The sequence below is a fragment of the Orbicella faveolata genome, unplaced genomic scaffold (assembly GCF_042242905.1).
Source record: "Orbicella faveolata isolate gen_17 unplaced genomic scaffold, um_ofav_v1 contig_48, whole genome shotgun sequence".
In the NCBI taxonomy this organism is placed as follows: Eukaryota; Metazoa; Cnidaria; class Anthozoa; order Scleractinia; family Merulinidae; genus Orbicella; species Orbicella faveolata.
In genome coordinates this window covers 11,990,001-12,006,913 of record NW_028301578.1, presented here as the reverse complement: position 1 = coordinate 12,006,913, position 16,913 = coordinate 11,990,001, and the positions used below count along the sequence as shown (strand labels likewise).

The 16,913-nt window shown below is 36.8% G+C and overlaps 1 protein-coding gene across 3 annotated transcripts; it reads left to right on the top strand.

Annotated features, from left to right (window-relative positions):
• The first annotated feature begins 103 nt into the window (after positions 1–103).
• LOC149096561 (protein artemis-like) lies at positions 104–14,494 on the top strand. Of its 3 annotated transcripts, none has more exons than XM_089281047.1 (17): positions 111–423; positions 971–1,089; positions 1,331–1,448; positions 3,006–3,090; positions 3,385–3,444; positions 3,941–3,996; positions 4,547–4,587; positions 4,938–4,998; positions 6,231–6,303; positions 6,510–6,547; positions 6,924–7,026; positions 7,160–7,267; positions 7,898–8,034; positions 9,701–9,761; positions 10,104–10,195; positions 11,158–11,345; positions 12,110–14,494. In XM_089281047.1, exons 4-17 carry the CDS (start codon positions 3,052–3,054, stop codon positions 12,757–12,759), a joined length of 1,707 nt encoding a protein of 568 aa, XP_089137173.1. In that variant the 5' UTR covers positions 111–423; positions 971–1,089; positions 1,331–1,448; positions 3,006–3,051; the 3' UTR covers positions 12,760–14,494. The 3 variants fall into 3 exon arrangements, with proteins under 3 accessions (XP_089137174.1, XP_089137173.1, XP_089137172.1); XM_089281046.1 differs by having other exon boundaries at positions 677–1,089; XM_089281048.1 differs by lacking the exon at positions 971–1,089 and having other exon boundaries at positions 104–423; positions 1,331–1,382.
• Positions 14,495–16,913: the final 2,419 nt, after the last annotated feature.

The following is a 16,913-nucleotide window of genomic DNA, read 5'->3' as shown; positions in this document are numbered from 1 at the left end:
TTTCATAGTGTGAAGTGGTAGACGTACACAGAGCAGTTTTTGGGTTGATGTCATTGACTAAATTTGGCCATGTTGGCCAAATATAGAACTCGGGCAGACTGGTAACTACCATAAGCCCAAAGCCGCCATATTTGATTATCTCAGCTGGAAATCCGAAGATTTCAAAGATTTCCAAACTTTTTAGCGCTTTCCTTGGCGTCTTGCCATGTTTTATAGATCAGTGAACCATGAGTTGACATTTGGTGTATTTCCTGTACTACGTTTTATTTTTGTGAGTGAAGGAGATCGCCAGTGGAAACTTCATACTCCAAACGATGAGTTCTTTTACTGGGAAGTTTCGAGAGTATCCCACTATTTCGGCGGACAATTTCGAAAAAGAAAACCTTGACAGTTTGGCGTTCTTCCTTTCCCACTGCCACAAAGGTACGCATTTTTTTTTTTTTTTTGTATACAGTCATGAAAACCCCCCGGCGTGTCCAACTGATGAAATTTAACAAATTGACTTCAGTTTTTTATGCGTCTGTCCTCCTATTGATCATAAATTGCGTCATAACATTGTTAAAGTGGCTGTGAAACCATGAACCACAGGCGAGGAGTACCACATGATCTTTTGTCAATTGTCATCTATAACTTTCCAATGGCAATCAATGGCCTAATTGGTATCGATTGGTTGCAGATTTCGTCACATTTTACAATCTACAAGCTACTTTGGTCAACATTACAAGAACAATAACGACCGAGATATGAGCAACTGTACAGTAGTACGAGCATGTGCAACATGGTATATATGCCTTGTGTTGAGAAGTCTGGGTGCAACTTGTTTAGCCAACTGATAGCAAACGATGAATGGCTTTTGTGTGACTACCGATTGATCATTGATTGACTGATACCAATCAATACCAATTAACTAATTTTATCAATTGATCGATTGCTTTTCTGATCATTAATTTCCATTGATTGGATACCCCAGGAAACCATCACAGGATTAAAATCGCGAACCTGTAACTTGGAAAAAGTTGGCAGAAACTGTCAGACAGTATACAGCAAGTGTCAAGGCTGTGGTCCAGAAAAATTATAAGGAGCCCAAAGGTTCGTAACCATGAGATCCTGGTTACGCACAGTTAAGCTTATATAAAAATAGTAAGTTTTTCCACTTGCCCAAAGGCAAAAGTTAGTTACCTGTGGCACTTGGACTCTTCTAGAGTACAGACGAAGTACAGAAAGAACCGATTGCTCCACATTTGATAAGGTTTAGCAAAAGACAAATTTCCATTGTGAAAAAGTTACTTTTTATTGTCTTCTTTTCTTTCTTTTGTACTATACACTGTAGATCATATGTCTGGATTGGACTCTGCTGTTCTACACCACAGGTTTATGTCCAGGCAGGTGCAGCTGTACAGTCATACATATGTGTTTGTCACTTGTAAATAAACTACAGTAACAGCAAGGTGTGTTATGTACATGCACCAATGGCAGAACTATATACAATGTACATGAACACCCCCCTCCCCACCCTGCTATTTACCTTTACCTTGCGTTACAGCTGCCCTCTTAAACAGAAAAAAAATGAGAGTGTCAGTGTGTACAGGTAACTGTTGATTGTCCTGTTCAAGGCCACATGATTTTTCCTGGAATGTATGGAAAATGACGTGATTGGTTCATCAATCAGTTGCAGTTTCAAGTATAATACTTGTAAATTTGTTGTCATGAACTACATTGGTTGCGCTGACAAATATCTGGAGAGTTGATCATAGAGACCACAATTGAAAATTGTTACACATCGTGGGTGAGATTCAGATTAAGAATTTTGAAGTTGAAAAGCCACGTTAACAGTGGTTTAATGGTGGCAAAATTTTTCCACAAATGGTCTGTTTTTTTATGCAAACTTGCAAAGGTCATTGTTTGTCCCATAGATAGAATGCATGCGGAGAGCAAACTTCCTTTGTTGTCTCAGCATCATAATTTGTCACATCTGATGTTGTGACAATGAAATGGTTTAATGAATGGATAATTTATACAAGAAACACAATTATCAGCAACACATGAATGTCTCTCTCTGAGTTGTCTCTTCGCTTTCAGGGATGGCAGATCAGTTAGCTCAGTGGTAGAGCACCAGACTAGCATGCGGGAGGTCGCGGGTTCAAACCCCAGCCAGACCAATACTCAGGGTCTTAAAATAATTGAATAGAAAGTGCTGCCTTTGTAATGACATCTGCAAATGGTTAGACTTTCTAGTCTTCTGGGATAGAGACGATAAACCGTTGGCCCTGTCTCACAGCTCTTCATACATGTAATTAATTCTGTGGGATGTAAAATAACCCACACACTGATTGAAAAGAGTAGGTGATGTAGTTCCCGGTGTGGTGGTCTGTCTCTCATCTGATGATGGCTAAATGCTTGGAGATATTAGCTGAATAAGATACTCTGAAATCCAAGGGTAAATGAAGTAATGTAATGTAATGTAAATGGCGGCTGTAACTTAGATTTACATTTAGGATTTTCAGCAGGGCTGTCATTAAGGGCAGTAACCCGTAACACCTGTTATGGCTGAGTGTACTTAATTTTTCCTTGACATTACGGGTGAAATTGTCGGTTGTTGATAGAATTCACCCACAAAGTAACAAATTTGCTACGGGTGTAGAGAACAAAGAAATCTGAAATTTTGAGATTTAGTAAAGAGTTTGCTTTGCATATACTGTACATTGTATATGAACCAAACTAACAAATTCTGCCTTTATCTCTCCCCTTCTTCTTCTCCTTGAAGAATTCCTGAGATTTTCAACTTAGTATCCGAAGAACTCCTTATAAATTTCCATTTTGGTTACTGAAGAATTCTCCTGATCCTCAACAGCTGGGTATATCTTATTATTATTATAATTATAATAATTATAATTATTATTCTAATTATAATTGTAATTATCTTATTATTGTGCAAGATCCCATCCTAGTGGAACCACCACCTCTTCTGTTGATAACAGTTTTACATTTTCTTTTCCTTTCAACAGCACAACTGTGTTTCTCTACTGTTCAGAAACAACAGAAAATTTGTTGATGTGCAACCCATCATACAGTCATCTCAAAAATTATATTGTTAGTACTATAATATTGGTTCTTGTGATGATAATATAGTTGGTCTGTTTTTGTTATGACGTTTTGAGTTTGCTTTAAGTCTAAGGGAAGCAAAAGAGTAGAAACTGATAAGGTGAATCTTTTGCCTTTAATTAATGCTCTACGTCTCACAACTAAGTGAGAATTCTAATAGACAGAACTTCACCTTTTACTACTTACTATAATAATTTCAAATGGCACCTACATGTACATGTAACCTTGCACCGTATAGTGTCAATAAAAAAATTAATTTTATATTTTCTCTCATAATTTTAGCGCAGTATACCATTGGAGCAGCAAACCATTATTCCACTTATTGATGACAAGACAGATAAGGTAGAGCAAGAGTTTTCCTGAGTTCCATGCCCATGCATTTTAATGTCAGACTTATTATGAAATAGAAAATACTTCTATGTTTCTCTAGAGTTGTAAAAATGAGTGGCAGTTTGTGAGAACTTAGAAATGCTATGGGAACACAACTACAGGCAAGTTCTTCTGCAGCATATTTTGAGTTCTCTACGTAAGCTTCCATGAGTGTTTCAACTTGATTTTTTTTTTCTTTTCAATTTTCTCAAAACGTAATTATATACGTGTAGTTTGCTTAGTCATCGTCATTTATGTCAACAGCTTGTGCTAGTTCTTTGCTTCTGTTAATTGAAATTAAGACAAATTCTGCTCCTTTTAGCATGCACTTTACAGTGTGTTTTCTAAGTTTCCCCTACCTTGTACTTTACTGTAGTTGATAATATTCCTTTTCTCTGCAACCTGTCAGTTTGATTTTCTTTTTTTTTTTTTTTTTTTTGAGTTATTTATTGTTGTGTAATTTCCACAGCAAAGTTCTGTTTGTGTAACACTGTTGCCTGCAGGACACTGTGTTGGATCTGTCATGTGAGTATGTACTGTACTGTAATGTACATATTAGGAACAATGAGAAATATAGCATACAATGCAGTCGAGTGGAACCTAAGGGAGCAATGACAACTGCAATGTCACAAAACAAAATGGTCTAATACTGCACAAATTCAGCAAATTATGCTCTATATAACTCAAATTTAGGCTTTTAGTCAGATGGACATGGACTGAATGCTGAAAAAGCTCTTCATACAGGAATGCTTGCTACACAGGCCAAATTGCTCACTTTTAAAGAATTTGTTTCCATGTTACATTATAAATTCTTCATTTGAGCAGACCCTATATAGCACATTTTGGATGCCCACTTAATTCAAATCCTGGCTAAAAGCCTGGCCATAATAGTTACCCTGTCTAGCTGGTGTTTTAAATGGTATCGGGGCAAAAAACAGGTGCCCTCATCAATGTCCTCTGTGTGCTTTGCATCTGTGCATTGCATTGGCTGCCTATGATCAATTATGTTACAGTAGGTCTAGTGCAATAATAATTATTATCAAATAATGTAAGCCATTACTACATCTCTTTCTAGGTTCTTATTTGAAGGTCCACATGGGAATGTTCTCTACACAGGTAATTTAAAGTTGCCTTACCGTACAGGTCTGGAATTTACTGTACTGTAATTTTAAGGATGCTGAAGCTGAAAATTGCAGTTGGATAGTTGGCCTTCACTTTCAAGGTGTCATGAAATATTCTGTAATGTACAAGTAAGCAAAACAACATGAAGAATATACACATTTGTATCTTTTGTGAACAAAATTATTATATGCAACTGAATTAGAAATTTTGTAACTTTTGTTAGCTTTTCAGTAGTTAAATAGCACATAATGCTTTATGCTAATTAGTAATTACATGATTGCAAAATTGTACCTATTTAAAGAGTTCTGTACTTTATACAATGTATCTTGTTTTGACAATGGCAGGTGATTTTCGATTAGCAAGAGGTGATGTGAAGAGGATATCATTCTTCCATGCTAATGGAAGGTTTGGTTTTCTTTTTTAGTATTACTTACGAAATTATAAAAACAGTCACCAAATTGTCGAACATCACTTTTAACATGCTCAGTTCTGTCATCTTTCATGAGAGAAATTTCTGAAATTCAACCCCAGAAAATTACTCACTGATGACAACATTGCTCTTCAGGTGTATGTACATGTACAGCAATCTGTGCAATGCCTCTGTTGAAAATTGACTACAGAAACTAATCAGAGATAAAATCTGTCCCTATCATGCTGATTAAATCATCCATGTGGAATTTTCTGTCTTGAATCTCAGCCCCTCTCCTATATGATCAGAACAAATGAGCTAGTCTTGAGATGCAATGCCTTAATCTAGTTTGACTACAGCACATCAATAATACCTATGTCTTCGATTCAAAACAGAGTTCAAATGATGTTTTTTTTTAATTGCCTATTGCATGTACTTTACATGTATTTTATATCCGATCAGCTATATTTCATGAACATGTATTCATTTGTATTTTAAACTAACTATTTATTAACTATTTATTAACTATTTATTATTTTAAACTAACTATTTATTAACTATTTACTATCATGATGATGATGATGATGATGATGATAATTTATAATAACAACATTTATTATGCACAAATTTCATAAAATGTTCAAATGCACATGACAAGATTAAAAATGCAATAAAAAGGCTAAAAAGCTAAAATTACAATTAAAAGTAAACTTACAATGATTTTAAAAAGCTTAAATTACAATTAAAAGTGAATTTACAATAATAAAAACAACCATGATAAAAATGAATGAGGGAAAAGGTGAGCTTTTAGCTTGGTTTTAAAAATACTGACAGTGCTGGCACTTCTTATGTCAAATAGTAGCGCATTCCAAAGTTTCGGTACAGCATAGGTAAAAGAACAGTCACCTAGTGTAGCATTTGATTTAAAAATGCGGATAACTAAGTAAAAGTTCATCACTAGAATTCCTTAGATTACATTTGGATGGGAGCCTAAGAGAAATAAGAGACAACAAAAAATAAGTAGGCACTAAAAAATTAGGAATCTTAAAAGTAATTAACTAACATGTACAAGAATATCTCCAGTACTATTGATACAGTCTGCCAGGAAGTAAGATTTCATTCTGAATTCTGATATGTATAGGAAAATATTATTAAAGTTTTAACACATATGTTAGGTGAATTAATAAATTTGACAATGTGATCACGGTATTCCTTTTCACTTTTTCAGCATCAAAGATATCAAGAGCATTTACATTGACACGACATTTTGCTTACCAAAGACAAATTCACTACCAAGTCGGGTTTGTAAGATTTTCATTTTCCTTTCAATGACCTAGCCTCACACATTTGTAAAGCAGTTACTAGGCTAACTGCATCAGTTTTCTTGGAATAATAAGTTGTCCTAGTCTTTCTTTGGTTTTTGTTGTTTTAATTTGTTGTTGTTGTTGTTGTTGTTGTTGCTTTTTGAGCTTCTCCTAACTGACAGGATTGTCTCACAACAATACAGGAACAAAGTAGAGATGCCATCATAGAGCTTATAGACAGGTTTGTGAAAGGAAAGGATCTAACGTTCAGTAACTTTTGAATCAAACAGAAACCAAATGAATTAAAATTGTTAGTCCACTCTTAACAGATCCTGAATTTTTGTCACAGGTGGCTCTGTGGACAAGAATGACAAATTCTGAAATAAGGAGAATCTAATCAAAACAGTCATTTTCAAAAAGCCATGATAATCATAAGCTTCATTATCTAGTTGAAAAGTGTAGGAATGGGTAATAATCATGGCTACGGAACTTTGAACTCATCCATTTAACATATGTTACCTTTTAACAACCTTTCAAGATATTTATTGGCATTCTTTTAGTAACAACCTCTTTTTTCAGATTTTTTGGCCCTACATTGTACTTTCATACTGTGACAGGTGGTTTTCAAGAGGTCCTGAATATGCTGTGAGCTTGCTATGTAAAGGGATGTATGGATTTGAATATTTGTTGAAGGAAGTGGCAATGAACTACAAGACCAAGGTGCAGACAGGTACATAAAAAATTATACCATTCTTCAAATTTCTCAGAAATTATTGTGTACAGTAGAGCCTCTGTATGTCATTGCATGTGTTCTGAAATCTTACTTTTCCTAAAATACTTGTTTGCGTTTTAGATCCATGTAAGTGATGAACGGCTGGCTATGTACAGGTATCTCCCAGACATGACTCCTCATTTCACAACTGATGGCCAGTCTACCAAGATACATGCCTGTAAGTGGCAGGTAAGAACACTTGAATGTATACACCATACAGCTTTTTTCTTCCAGAACCCAACTGCTTTAACATCCATAGCTGACAGTTTTTTTTTTTTTTCTTAGAAGTACAATGGAAATAGCCTTGAAAATCAAGCCGCAAAGCCATGGCAGCAGCTAAATCTCCAAACTTTGCCACTATTATGAATTTTCTCCGTAGGCCATTCCCGAGTTACCTTGTGCCATTGTGTCAAAACAAGTCTTTGTGTGAAACCATTCATATGAAAATGTGTTCTGCCTAGAGAGGTTCATTTTCAAGTAAATCAAACTCATTTTCATATGAAAGGTTTTGCACGAGGACTTGTTTGACTTGTCATATGCTAAATTAAAGGACGCAGTATACAGTTTCCCCTTTGTGCGCGTATTTCTGAACTTCATTGTAAATCAGAGTAACCCAGCAATGAAGTTAAACATTTGTGTTCTCAGTTCTGTTTCATGACAGCTGAATTACCTTGGAACAGAATGTGGCCACCAATGGAATATGCAATGCGCAGTGATCAAGAGAGACATTTTAATGATAGAAAACAACGCACTTACGCTCCTTCTCATTAAAATGCATGATCTTTGCTAATAACAGTTTGTTTTCTGCTGTTTTCATAGTCCAGACGAAGCTGCGATTCCGACCTTCCATGTGGTTCTTTAGTTCATCCTTCTGTTAAGACAAAGGTCCTGCGAATTAAGCCCACAACCATGTGGGTTGCACGTGACACAAAACCAATACCTGCAGATTTTAAAAGGTCAGACTACTCTTTAAAGTCAGTAAGAACTTTAAGTGTGGCTCTATGCCCCACTGGGGGCCATAAGGAATTATGATGGTGATGGTGATGGTGATGGTGATGGTGAAGGTGAAGGTGATGGTGATGGTGATGGTGATGGTGATGGTGATGGTGATGGTGATGGTGATGGTGATGGTGAAGGTGAAGGTGAAGGTGATGGTGATGGTGATGGTGATGATGAAGAAGGAGAATAATTTCAGTGGTCACTAGTCACAATTAAATAGTAATGAAGTAATGAAGATCATAATTTGCATTGTGAATTCTGTTTGTTGGATGCTACTATCTTTGAAAGATCTGTAAGTCTCATCACAAAAGAAATTAACAGTAATCGAAGATGTTTTGTTATTAAAAGAAATCCACTTACAGGTCAACATTTAGAATTTTTGTTGTAAGTTCACCTTTAGTAGGCTTACCTGAAAACATACAATAACATGTACATGTAGAAAACTGCACTAGGGTGCAGAGAAAACCAATTTTCAGGACATAATTAGTTAGATGTAATAGCGGGAAGGTTATTCTCACTAGTTCCCAAAAAATTCATTTGTTGCAAAAATTTGTAATTTGAGTTTCCTCAAAAATGTCCCCAAGAGACCTTACTTGCCTAACAGCAGGTGAAGAACAGAATTCACTAGCCCAACTGGAAAATCCCTAAATAGCCCACTCAGGCTACTGAAAAGGACTTTCTTTCCCCCTTTGCACTGATCTGGTTAGTGAGGTCATTCCATAAAGGAGATACCGTATTTATTTGATTAAGCACCCACCTCGAATAAGCGCCCAGCCTGAAGGTAGAAAAAGCTAATAAGCTCCCAGCCTCGAATAAGCACTCACCCCCACCACCCCACCCCCAAAAATAACTTTTTAAACGCCCAAGCTCGAATAAGCACCCAAGCACCCACCCCCCCCCCCAAAAAAAAATAATAATAAATGGCTTACAATCTCTAGTTTCATTGTCTGAAAATTTTATGATGTTGATTGAGAATTCTGATAGCTAAAGAGACTTCTGCGAAGACCCAACAATGAGTTGTTAGTCCCGGGCACAAACTGAACAATGAACAGTTACAGTTTATATGCTTTAATATTTTGTCATGTTTTGTTCTTATTTATTGCTTTGTTACAAAATAAACTTTTTAGTTGCTGAAAATGGTGAAAATTTAATAAGCGCCTGCGTCCACCCTGAAAGTCCAAAATTAATAGGCGCTTAATCAAATAAATACGGTACCCATCTTTGAGGAAAGTGATATAAGATGCAGTCAGTCCTTGTAAATGTATACTTATTTAGGAAATCTGTTTCAGAACAGTCTCACTTCAGACCAAAGGTGACATCCAAGGGGTTTCATAGCGACCTTTTGTGTCACCAAAATGACCATAATATGTTGACAAATAATTGGCATTTTTTCATATTGTAATAATTATTATCGACTGAAAACCAGCATCAGTACTGATTCATGAATGAATCAATCAATCAGTGACAAATTTAATTAAGTCTCAGTCTTAAATAAAAGAAGAATTGCTGAAAACCATGATTGTGAGCCACGTTAGGTAATTTATAGGTGTAAGAGCCAGGGTTTAGCATAACCATGTAGTCACTGCATTTTAACAAACATTTTCCTTGCTTCCTCATTCACAGATATGACAAGGATAAAAAGCTGTGGAGAGTTGTTCATTCAATGCATGCATCAATGGAGGAGGTAATCTGTTATTCCTTTGATATTTTTGCATGACTGCAAATCGTGATTGATTTTTCTTGCAACGTGAGCTCTGTTTGCACTTTTTAGATGCAATTATTGCAAACTACAGTATAGCCAGTTTGGCAGAGCTTCAAATGACTCTGTGAGGACTCGTGTTACTACTAAATTTTCCCAAATTCATTTTAGAACAGTGTCTCTATTTTTTTCATTTTATCAACAGAATCTACTTGTGTTAGAGGATAATAACTGAAAGAACGTAAAAATATTCCAAAAAAAGAAGAAGTATGTGTGGCAGTTGTTGAGTCATTATAGCAGTTTACACTGAGTCTGTTTGTGTTTTAGATTCAGGATCTTGTGGGTTACCTGAGGCCATATCATGTTTATCCTAATGTACCACCAGTGGGACTGGATACATTAGAGGACGCTTTTGAACGGTTTGTTGACAAACACTGTAATTAACAATAAGCCTCTTATAGACCTGGTCACAAGGTACAAGGGCAGTTGCCTGAGCCACAAGTTACACACCTAGAACAAGGCTAGAAGAACCTAGGGGGACCTAGAACAAGGGAACATAGTTACATGTACGCAAGTTAAGCTTGACTTTTCTTTGTTATGCAAGTCATACAGCATAACTTGTGGGCCTATAAGGATCCAACCATAGCCAAAATGCAACATTTGTGCAAGTCAAACAATGTGTACAATGGATGTTTTTCAATAGGGATCACAAGCTATGATCTCCTACACAGGCCCACTTTAGCTTTGTCTTGCAATCTTTCCTCGTTGGGAGGAGTGCGTAACAAACAATGAGAATTTCTGTGTAGGGGGCTACACAGAAACTGGAACAAATACTCATCGTGTCAGGAATTTCATTCTTCAACTGAGAATCTTGTTCCCCTGAAATTAAAAAAAAATAATATGACTATTCTCAGACTTCTGCTCCAATCAAGTGCAGATCACCAGTAAACTGAAGGGATATATATAACTTTCATGGTGTGCCTCTTGTACAAAGGGTTAGCGAAGGGGTGGCACACTGACCTAATGGTAAGTACTCTGGACTTCAGATTGAGTGATCCGTGTTCACCCCCTGGTTGGAGTTATTACATTCATTTGATTCTTTACTCTCACAGTACCTCTCTACACCCAGGTGTTTAAATGGGTACAGGTGAACTTGTTCCTAAGGGGTAACCATGCACTGGGCTTAGGCATCCTATCCAGGGGGGAGGAGAAATATTCCTACAGCTACCTTACCTTACCTCACCTCAGCTGCAGTCCCTCATGCAATGGAAACCAGAGTAAGCTCTGGCAGTATAGAGCACTTGGCCCAACACAGATTTTACCTTTCTTGTAATCTTACCTTTTACTTAGTTTCATTGTGACTGGCTATCACCTTGTTTAGACTGAAGGGCCTAACTCGCCTTAAAGAGTGTGACTCGTGTAACCAAGATGACTCTGGTGAGGAGCGATTTCAAGAACACGCCGCCAGTCACTTTGGAAATTGTTTTGTGCAAAGTGAACAAAAGTCAGAGGAGAAGGCCACACTGACTGAACTACCACATGTATCTCGACCAACTCCTGACGAGAAAGGTCAGGCAAAGAACTTGTATAAAGTACATGTATTTTTCCATGGAAAAAGAGGCAAGAGTCTCTTTTACAGTAATTAATGCGCTCATCCTCTTGCTATGTTCCAAAAGATACCACAAAAAGAAACATTTTAAAATGCTATATTTGTGTGATCCTTCATCTGCATGTTTCATCTCTCTCATGGCAAAGCAACAGAAATTAGATTTTTGATTTTAAAATGGAACTCAAACTTGTTTTTAAAATCTCTTTTTCTTTGACTTTCTGTTTTTGTCTCCTTGAGAAAACGTAGAGTGGTTTCTGATTTTGGTTTTCCACAACTTCGCAAATGTCATAGTGTAAAGCGAGGAACCTAAGGGGGTAAAATGGCAACTGGGATTTGCCAATTTTTTTTCACTGGAGAAAAGGGATTTGAGTCACTGGGACTGGAACCACAAACAAAGAATTGGGAATGAGACTGGGATTTGGGTGAAATATAGGAAGGAAAATGGAATTTATATCCCCACACACCCACCCCCCTCCTTCAGGACTCTTGGTTGAATGATGAAGGTTCCATCTTCAATCGGTCAGGTCAGTGAAATTGAAAAAACCACTTTCGGACATGGAATTCTTATGACACAAAGACCATTGTTGTCTGGGTTCACTCTTGAGATGGTTCAGAACTGTTACTCTGAGATATATTCCTATTTTCCTTTCCTAGATTCTAATTCAAATGCTAAAACAATTCATGTTGGCATAATTTAATAATGTATTTTTTCTATTTTTTTCAGTCTTGGCACTGTGCAAAGAGCTGGGACTCGATGAAGAAGACAGTCTTGCACCCGTTCCAAAGAGACGTAAAGCTAAGACCCCTGGCATAGCTTTGGCAGAAAAGATATCCAGTGCTTTACAGTACTCACGAGCTGGGACTTCCGCTTCTAAGAATGTAACAAACCAACAAGGGCCAAAACCGCAATTATTTTTCAAGGCTAAAACAAGTGAATATAGAGAGAGTAGGCAGACACCTCTTCAACTCGGCAAGACAACAGCATGCCCCTCTAGAACTGAACTGAAACATATGGGTGAAAACAGAACTTGTAAAGATGCTTGTGAGCAATCTGACAGTAGCACCCTGCCTAAACAAGAATATCTTACTATGGATTCTTTTAGTGCATTAGAGGACAGGAGAGATACCACACTGGAAAATAATTGTGATCATTTCTTGGACGGAAAGACGAAGTTACATCGTCCTGGTACCTTTGAAAGGCTTTCAAGTTTGGAAGAAAGGACTAGCCAGGAGGGGTCGGTAGGAGAGGAATTAACAGGAAATAGGACAGACTTTAATGTACCTCCCTCCCCAGGACATATTGAGCCACTACCAGATAAGCTATCCCGGATTCATCGTTTGCTGCAAAGTGGCGAACCACTTCCGAAGTGCTGAAATTTTGAATGGAAACAGCACATGATAGAGCAGTTTTCACTTGAGTGTTTAAAAGTAATTTGCATTGCTACGCTACACGATTGGCTGAAAAAGTAAAACCAGTTGTGACGTATTCACATCAACTACCTGTATTTCAAGTTTTCATTGGTTTATTGGATCGTCTGTGTCCTTTGTGACTGGCTACAGAAATAACTTTTGGTTTTGCTCTTACAACACCTCTCCTGCCTGCTTTCTACCAGTCTGTTTCAAATGGAGTCCCAGTGCACAACCTTCCATATGGAAATGACTATGGAAATGAGTTTCATTTCAAGACAATGAACATGCAAGGGAAAACTCGTTTCCATATGAAAGGTTGAGCAACAAGACTCGTTTTGAAACAGAGGTAAAGCAACTCGGACATTGGCAAACTGACAACTGCTCTTGATTATCTCTTTATTCACATTTCTATTAGTTGCGGTGCGAAACAAGTTTTCTCTATCCTATGAAGAGTTTTTGATCCAATATTAACATGTGCACTTGCGAGCTCTTTTTAAAAAAGCTGTCACATTAGCATAAATTCAAGAATTTCATTATGTTGCTTTTAACATTGTCCTGGTCACATTGGGGTCAATCCTTTTTGGAGACGGTTTTAGAATAGAGAACCTATTATTGTCCATATTAATAGGAATGCAGTGCAAGATACTTTGAGTCTTAGGTAGATTTTCTCTAAACAAATACAGAACCAAAAACACAATCCTGATTTTATATTTGGACATAGTAATTGTATTCAGCATCGATTAGTTCTTAAAACCATTGACTATTTAATTTATTTGAATGGATTTAATTTATTGCTCATATATTCAATCATATATTATTAGATTGTAGATATGACATATGATAAGATAAATTATTATGATAAGATATTCAGATTGTGCAAATTACCACAACGATTTGCTCGTCAATTTGTAATTCAAATGGCCAAAAGGCCATGTTCGTATTCTCGGTATTGGACTGGAACTAGCTTGCAATGGAGGCTCAGGCTTGGGAATATCATTAAAAAGAGATAAATGTCATTTGCAGTTGAAGACTCTCCGCATCAGCCTCAATTGCAAGCTAGTTCCACTCCGATACTGGAAATACGAATATGGTCTATTCCTTATATGAGAATTGGGGAATTGGGAATCATGGCAGCTGTATTCATCAAAACAAATATCCAGTCCAAGATGATAGACAAAGCTCCCACGATTCCCTGCAGGCGTATCTATTAGAGTGAATTGGCCATTGTTTCAATAAGCAGTCAAGTCACTGTGAATATTTTTAGCGCCTCTTTCGTGCCTTGGTCTATGTATTTTGTTTCTACGCAGGCAAGCATACCTCCATCCTTAGCGATCAAAGGGAAGTTAGTTGGGGCAGGATGCAGTTAACCCGGTGAAAATTGAAGTGACGAAAGATTCAAGTGATGGGGGAAGATCCCTTGGGAGCTGCGCCTATTCATATCATTTCCAAACAGCTCCGCCAATGCTGCCTCCCAATTGGGCACGAAAATAGTTTTGTATTTTCAGGGGTTCTTCCTGCGACAATTGTACTCTTTCGTCCGCATCGATTTTTGCCGAGTTTTGCTCGTTCCGCCCCAGCTAAATGTCCCTGAGTCTACGAGGAATAGTTTACCTTAACAGTTAAGACAACGTTCTTTATAGTTGCGGGCAACTCTTTAATTATTGCAAATTAATAAAAACGAAAATTTTAAAATCCCTAAGGTGGTTGTCTCTTACTGGTCTAACGCAGTTAAGTTCTCCCAGGTTCTCGTATTATTCATCACCAAATTTAATCCATTTTCACCACGACAATTTGCCATACTCAACATCACCAAATTTGATCGCTTTTCAGCATGACATTTTACCTTATCATGCATCACCAAATTTGATTGATTTTCACCAGGACATTTTGCCTTACTATACATCATTAAATTTAATCGACGTTCACCACGACAATTTCAATACTCTTCATCACCAAATTTGATCGTTTTTCACCAGGACATTTTGCCTTACTATATGCATCACTAAATTTGATCGAATTTCATCATAACATATATATTCCATAACTATACTCCCAAAATTTAATCGATTTTCACATTTTGCCTTACTTTTGCAACTTGACAATTTGCTTTACTGTACATCACCAAATGTGCACGATTTTCACATTTGGACTTACTATACATCACCAAATTTAATCGATTTTCACCATGATATTTTCCCTTCCCATCCATAACTACATTTCATCGATTTTCATGAAGACATTCTGCCTTATTATTCATCATCAAATTGGATTGATTTTGATCATGACATTTTTTCTGACTATGCATTTCTTCCCTCCTAGGTTTTGTTTTTTGCAAGTGACAGCGAAATAAATTTATACAATTATAAGATAGCCCTAAGCTTGATCTACAAGATGATACCATTTTAGTTAGTTATGACGTCATATGACCTCAAATGACGTAATTTGAACTTGGATCCGCCATCCTCGATTTCACTATTTTCTTAGATTGTCAAGAAATCACGCAGATTAATGCAAAATCAAGCCAAATGCTTGTTAAATGTACAAATTCTCGAATTGCGAAAATTTGATAAGGAAAACTGCAAAAAAGTGCAGAATCATGTAAAGATGTATTTTTTCCAGCCCTACATGAAATTTGCGGTTGGCATGGCAACGTCAAAAATGATGCACACACAACTGACATATGAAAATTTTGGCAGAGGATGAATGAACAGCTACCGAAAGTTTCTGCTCCTTACGGTAAATCGTATTTTCAAATATTTAAAAAAACCTTATTGGGGTTGACATGCACCCTTCCCCAACCCACCCCCACTCCCGCCCTTGCACGTCCGTAATTCTCCCGCGGTTAATCTTACCACGCGTGTTGCGTACATGTTTTCGTGGAGAATGAAAAAGCGTGTAAGGCTGGAATTTCTGGAAATGAAAGTGAGCTAAGAATAACTTAGGAGAAATTGCCATGGAAATAGTCTTACATGGGCGATAAACCGCTTAGCGTTCATCCTCTCTTTCTTATACGAGTGGGTACAGTCGATATTAAGAAAACAAACACGTACCCAGGTCGTGTTTTGTAATTTGAATTGCGACATAAAAGTGAAACACAAATGAAACATGTCGATTTTGTGATGTATATAAAAAATATATTTTATCGCCAGTCGAAATTGAAAACTTATCCCACGGTTCGAAAGTGTAATATTTCTCGAGTCATTGCTATTTTTTGTCAAGATTTCATTTCAGCTGATGCAGACTACAACTTTCATTCTGAGTTCAACTTAAATTTCGGAACGATTTTCAGACTGTTAAACCTTTTCTGGAAAGGTAGGTGTACAGAAATTTAAACGCAAAGTTTTGTCCCAGAGAATTGTTGTATAATTAAGATAATCTTTCCCATTTTAAAAGGACGGCAATTTTTTACATGAGTAAATTGTAAGTGCTCAAGATCAAATTATAAACTCGGCAAATTCGATAAGCCTTGTAAGCATTACACAATGATATACTCGAGTGGAAAAGTAAATTCAGTCTTATATGTTCCAGCTGAACTAAACATTGTGAACTAAATATTGGTCTTTGACTCTTTAAACTGACAAAGCAAAAATAAGGGAATTAGAGTTCTTTCTTGCCAACGTCTAGCAATGCGTTTTTAGTTTAGCTGCTTGTGGTTAAAGGTTAAAACACGATGTAAAGCAAAACTGAACGAACCTTTGTTGCTTTTTCTTGCAGGGAAAGTTTCTCTTGTGGACATACCTGTTACGTTTATACATTTTCATACTCTGAATAGAAGTGAAGTGGTGAGTAGAACCTTGATTTTCACTTTCCTTGGTCTTAGTCACCTAACTCTGTCGTGACTAAATCTAAACAACTTTCGTGTCCATAGTTGACTGTGTTATTGGTTACTTCATAACAAAATGTTTTGACTCAATAAACAATAAAATTGTCAATGATAATCAACAATCATGTTTGACTGCGAATAACAATCATTCAACGGTACGGCTTTTAATTGTAATATTTATGTTTGGGAATTCTAATAATATTCCGCCAATTTTGGCTCTGTCATTTTTCGCATGCAAAATGTAGAATGAAAACGATAGTATTCACCTTTCAAAACATTCCAAAGAGTCTCCCCC